The sequence below is a fragment of the Helobdella robusta genome (genome assembly GCF_000326865.2).
Source record: "Helobdella robusta unplaced genomic scaffold HELROscaffold_8, whole genome shotgun sequence".
In the NCBI taxonomy this organism is placed as follows: domain Eukaryota; kingdom Metazoa; phylum Annelida; class Clitellata; order Rhynchobdellida; family Glossiphoniidae; genus Helobdella; species Helobdella robusta.
In genome coordinates this window covers 427,534-434,189 of record NW_008705459.1, presented here as the reverse complement: position 1 = coordinate 434,189, position 6,656 = coordinate 427,534, and the positions used below count along the sequence as shown (strand labels likewise).

The window sequence follows — 6,656 nt, the reverse complement described above, 5'->3', positions numbered from 1 at the left end:
ACAACACAAAAATTACTAAAGGGATACTTAACAATAACGTGGAAATAATTCACTACAACAATAATCAACTCAATCTAAAGTTTGCAGAATCTTTGCTCCTCGAACAAAGACATCCAGCAATAAATAAATATTTCACAACACGCTACTGGAGCCTTACTGACTGGCGAAATCAGAAGTCGAACAAAGTCAATAAATGAAGACACACGTTAACAAAGACACTCAAAACTTGATTAATCCGATTAATCGGTAATTAAACTAATTAACACTCTGAATTTGTTGTTGAAGCCCTTCCTTAAATTGTTGGTCCTATCTTAATCGTTGCACGTTATTTCATGCACGTTCTAAACTTCTGGAAGAAACAGTGGCGGAATTATTCGGTGCACGCCATTCCTTTCTAAATTTCTATACTTTCCGTGTCCGTACATACAGTTTTAGAGGGCGTTTTAATGATTTTAAACAAAACTACAACTGTGAATTGGTAAGATCGCTCTTAGTTGACAAAAATATGACTGCAATCAATGTGCTCATTCCATTTTTGAGTGATCAAAAGTTAATTTCTGTATTTTTCATTGCATGCAATCATTTCGCAATAACAGAGTCTAGAAATGGGTATTCCAACAGCTACCAAAAATTCAATATTAGAAATTTTACATGAAATATTTCAATCTAAATCTCCTGATGGATACGAGCAACTTTATAAAAAATTAATAACTATAAATGTTTCAACAGTAACTGATTATTATAATAAAAATTGGCATAGCTGTTCTAAAATTTTGGTGCCTTCTTTAAAATATAGAATCATTTAATTAGGGTGTTTCTGTAACCCAAAGACTAGAAAGCCTTCATCAAAAAGTAAAAGATTTAACCAAACGTAATTCAGAAATTTTTTCTTTTGCAGAAAATTTTGTATCATTTCTGAAATCCCACAAAAATGAATCTTCTCACAAAGTTTGGATGTCCATTATTCGGGATCCAATTAACAAACCAAATTGTGATTCGCCACTCTTTCAATATTTCAAAATCATGACAAATTACTCTTATATCCAGCTTGAAAAGCAATTATACATAAAAACTGCACTCACAAGACGATTCTATGATTCACATGAGGGTAATATTTATGTCACTCCTACATTATGCAAATGTGCATTTTTCAGGACCATTTTTCTGTCCTGTTGCCACATTTTTGGCTTAAGAAATCTTGAAGGATTTCTAGTTTTTGATGAAGGTTTGATACTAATTCGATGGTTAATTTTGAGAAAACTTGTCAAGTTGTGCACTCTGTAACGTCTGGAGTGTTAACAAAATCCTTACAACCATGCAAAAATCCGTTTTGACATCCTATCAAAATTTAGCGGAAAAAATCTAAAAAATTTTTGGTTTCGGAATTTTCGGTCCCACATTTCACTAAACCAAAATTTTTGGTCACTAATGTTTTTAGTACACAAAAAAAATGAGACAAAGGGTGGGATCCATGCCAAAGGTGAAATTTTAAAATCTATTAGCATATTAAAAAAGTGGGCGTGTTTAATAAAATGCGTGGCGTAGAGATATTTACATAACCTTCAGTAATGTTTCTCTATATCTTTATATAATTAAAATAGTTATCAAATAGACACTCTACTAAATGTACTCTACCTATTAATTCTAGCGTAGTTCAAGGTTCTGTCCTTGGACCATCTACCTTTATCATCAATGCTTCTACTTTTAAAACTTTTCATGGCTCTAATCAAATACACTGACGACACCCACCTTATCATCCCATCATCTAACTCAAACACCATCCAAACACTCACTTTTTATTAAAAAAATGGGCGTGTTTAATAAAATGCGTGGCGTAGAGATATTTACATAACCTTCAGTAATGTATCTCTATATCTTTATATAATTAAAATAGTTATCAAATAGACACTCTACTAAATGTACTCTACCTATTAATTCTAGCGTAGTTCAGGGTTCTGTCCTTGGACCATCTACCTTTATCATCAATGCTTCTACTTTTAAAACTTTTCATGGCCCTAATCAAATACACTGACGACACCCACCTTATCATCCCATCAACTAACTCAAACACCATCCAATCAGAACTCGATTCATTAACTACGTGGTCAAAACGATGCCTCTGTCACTTAATCTTGATAAATCATTTGAATTCATCATTCACAATAGCCGTAAGAAAATAACATTACCTCCAGAACACCCATCAACCACTGGCACAAGTCAATTAAAAATATTAGGCATCTTATTCACCTCCACACTTAATATAACACCTCATATCAATCACATCATCACAAAAGGCTTTCAAACATTTCACGCACTCAAAACGCTCCGCTCACATGGTCTCAGAGGCATCAAATTATTCGACATCACTGAATCACTCATAATCTCACGCATCAAATATGCAGCTCCCACCTGGTCTGGTTTTGCTACACAACAACAACTTCAGCAACTACAATCTCTCATCAAAAAACTAATCCGCTTCAACTATCTACCTGCATCATATCCTTCAACACACTCGATTCAAGACTGTTCAAGAAAGTAGAAAATAACAACAACAACGTCATCCATTCTCTACTACCACCAATTAAAACTACAACACACAACCTTCGTCAAAGCAAGCATAACTATCAAGTTGCCACCCAATCTACTTATCAGGAAAAGATCTTCATGATAAGACACCTCAAACATATTCACACTCAATAAGACTTTATCATTCACACAACTAGTTTTTATTTATCGATCACCTCACTAACTCATTAAGTCTATTAATTTTCCTTTTTATGCCATTACTTCATTTTATTGTCAATTTATTTTCTTTTATCTATTTTATTATTATTATTTATTTTATTTTATTTTTCATGTTTAAACATTTTTCTTTCTCCGTTATTTTATTTTTTTACTTATTTGTTTAATTTTGTACTACTGCCTTGTATGCTGTAACAGTTCCTGCGTCTGTCAGATCCTGATTTTTAAAGAATAATAAAAAAATTTTATTAAGATATGTTGTTTTTTATTATTTTTATATTTATTATTTTTAATTTTTATTATATATTACTTACTATTTACATTATTTATAAATTAAACTCAACGCTATACAATTAGGATGGATGAAAATTAATTTCACTTTTTTCATATGCATTATTTATCAGGTTTTTCGTGGCAGAAAAATCTTCCTAATTTTCATCTGGGCTAGCAGAAGGGAACTCGAAACTAACGAGCGTCTTTTTTACTCCTTTTTTTTTAAAGTTTTTTCCTAAGTTCGCTTCACATTCAATTCAGTATGAATTCGCAAGAGTTAACCGATGAAAGCCGGAGAAAAGAAGAAACTGTTCAACATATGGGAAGAAATTATCCGCGTCGTGATAAAATTGCAGAAATTAGCTCGGAAGTAAAAGATTGGAACCCTTATAGGTTATTTTATTTTGGTTTTAGGTTTGTAAGTAACTGATCCCTGCAGCACCCCCGTGGACAAACATGCTTTGGTAGACAAACCATCATTAAACAAGACCTATTGCCCTCTGTCAGCCACAAACGAATTCAACTAGCAAAATGCAAGATCCTTCTCCCCGAAAGCAAACTCAAACCTAGTCAATAACATCCGGATATCAACTGTGTCAAATGTGGCACTCATACTCAAAATGGCAGTTTTTATCGCTTGTCAGTGTGAGATGTTATGACGTCAAACATCTTAAGCAATACTGTTTCTGTCAAGGCAAAAGCACGGTAGGCATATTAAACATTAGGCAGCAAGTGGTGTGTGTTAAAGCGACTTACAAAACGAGTATGAACAAACGCTTGAAAATCTTAGACAAGAACGAAAGATCAAAGATTGGTCGATAATTTTTACTGCCATTAATATCAAAACCAGCCTTTTTCAACAATGGTGTCACCACGGCTCTTTTCAAACCAGAAGGAAACATGCCAGTGGCAAACGAGACATTAATCAACAGAACGAAAAACGGCAGCAAATCATCAAGGAACTTCATCAAAATCGCTGTGGGGACAGTTTTCAATCGACAGGTAGTCTTACGCAAATTCATGAAAACAGAATGCAACTTGTCCACGGTACAAGGAGCAAAGCAACCTAAACTATCAAATCCAAAAAAGGGAATATTCGCAGGAGACCCATCAAATGTAGCTCACCTAACAACTACTAAATGTTTTTGATATCGTGTGTTTATTAGTTGAATAAAGTCTCAAATTTGATATAAAACACCCATTAATATATATTCAGTTCATATAAAAAGAAATTTATAAGTTGATCAATTGATTCTTAAAATAAAATGTGTAAATCATTTTTGTTTCAGTCGATTAATGGCTTTGAAACGAATGGGCATTGTTGAAAACTACCAGGTAATGTTTAATAGATTATTATTAAAGTTCTTTTGCAAAGATCAATACATTTTTCAAATGTTTTTTTAGTTTAAAAAGTAATGATCAGTTAGAAAATTTATTTCTATATAGAAAATTCGAGACTTCACAGTTGCCATCGTAGGTGTCGGTGGGGTTGGCAGTGTTGCAGCTGAAATGCTAACAAGATGTGGCATTGGAAAGGTAAATATGATGTTTGAAATGTTTTCTGTGATTAGGATAATAGGAATAAGAGTGATATACGTCTTTTGTAGATGATCCTGTTGGAATTATTTGAAATGAAAGAGTGTTTAATAATATTAGGTTTATTCAATATTGTATTTTGAGAATTCAGAAAATATATTTAAGATAAATAATAAAGTAATATATAGATGTCCTATTAATTATGTTAATAAGCTTTGGTGGCATGATAGCGTAATGGTTAAAGGTACCTGGTCATGCTTTGTCTGATTCAAGTGCAAAACGACCCCAGTCCATCATCTGCAACATGCAATGCCTGGTTTCACTACATGAACTGTCAGTAAAAGAGAATGACTTTTAACCTCACTCTTTAAATATACATGTTTGGGCAGGAGTTCAGTTTTTTTTTATTCTAAGAGAAAGTTCATTTTATATTTTCATTGTGGAGTTGACTTATTTATTGTTATTATCATTGTGAAGTTGACTCATTTATTGTTATTATTATTTTTATTATTATCGTAATTAATTCTTAGAGGTATGAGCAACACAGGCTCATCGCCTGTATGTGTGAGCATGTTTGAATCCAGGCATGATGCACATTTTATGTATTAGGTTGGAATCTATTTGTCTTCTAATTCGGTCACTACATTAGCAGGACCCGGTTCCATGACCAATATATCATCTTGCCGCTCATAATTTAATGTTTTTTTTATAAAATAATGAAATTCAATCAATCAATTTTCGTTTTGCCTCCAGAGACCCGGTTTCTCGATGTAGGACGTTGTTTCCTTTGCCATCAACTTTTTGCGCCAAATTAGACGATCAGTTGTATCCATTTCATTTACATTTAGAGCTTTCATGTCCTGCTCAAGTGTTTGCTACCAGGACTTCTTTGGACGACCTTTGGGACGTGTGCCAGGTACTTCAACATCTGCAAAAGAAGTTATGGCACTGTTTCCACTTCGTTTGACAGGACTAAACCACCGCAGACGGTGTTGCCGGCATTCGTCCTTTATATCATCTAAACCAGCACGGCGCAGGATTTCGGTAGATTTGATGTGGTCCTTCAGATTAATTCGTTGCATCCATCGGAGGATTTTCATGTCGGTTCGTTGAAGTTGTTGTTCCAGTTTGGTTGTCATTGGCCATGTTTCTGCACCATATAACAACACCGGACGTATCACAGATTTATAAAGTCTTGATCGTAGTGGTAGTGGGATGTCACGCCGCATCAATATACAGGCAAGGAAATGCCATTTATTCCAGGCTGCACGTATGCTTGCTTGAACGGCAGATTCAGCTTTTCCAGTACAATTCAGAACATCCCCTAGATATTGAAACGATGTGACTTTCTCTACCTTAATGGCTTCAAAAACAGTGCTGTTTCGAATTTGTTGTTGTGGATTGATGCAAGCAGGACAAACAAAATTGGACACTTTAGATAAAGAACCAATTATTTTTGAACAACGTTTGTGACACCACTGATTACACTGCTGACACTTAATTGAATTGTTACCTACACCAGCTTTACAAACTGAACAGGGCCATCGTCCAGTAGCTGTGGATTAGATGGGTTCACCAGTGTTCATTGCTTTGGTTTTGCTGATGTTTACTTTGAATCCATGATCGGCGAGTCTGGTGTTCCAATCTTCAAACATCTGTGCTGCATTCTGCTCAGACGTGGCTGTTAAAACGATATCATCAGCATATACTAGATTCCAAATGTCACCAGTGCGCATCGGTTTTGTGATTTCTTCCATCACAGTTATAAATAACAGTGGACTGAGAATCGAGTCTTGGTGAACTCCAACGCCGATGTCAAATGCATCTGTGTTTCCAACCGTTGTGCTGACAAGAGTCTTAGTATTCGTATACATTTCCATCATAAGTCGAACAAGATATTCTGGAATGAGTTGTCGACGTAGACTCCACCTGATTGCTTCACGGGGAACTCGATCAAATGCCTTTTCAAGGTCTACAAAAATGTGTGATAGTTGTTGATGCTTTGCGAGGTACTTCTCTTGCAGTTGCCGAAGGATGTGAATTGCATCAATTGTTGATTTCCCCGCTAGAAAACCAAATTAATAATTTCCGATTGTGATGCACGG

General features: G+C 34.7%; 1 protein-coding gene across 1 annotated transcript in view; it reads left to right on the top strand.

The window, feature by feature from the left end:
- Positions 1-3,162: 3,162 nt before the first annotated feature.
- Positions 3,163-6,656, top strand: part of HELRODRAFT_108304 (hypothetical protein) — a 20,740-nt gene continuing 17,246 nt past the window's right edge. Inside the window, exons 1-3 of the mRNA XM_009031941.1 lie at positions 3,163-3,408; positions 4,305-4,350; positions 4,462-4,551. Coding sequence (XP_009030189.1) covers positions 3,278-3,408; positions 4,305-4,350; positions 4,462-4,551 — 267 coding nt within the window. The 5' untranslated portion in view covers positions 3,163-3,277. The remainder of the gene's footprint in view (positions 3,409-4,304; positions 4,351-4,461; positions 4,552-6,656) is intronic.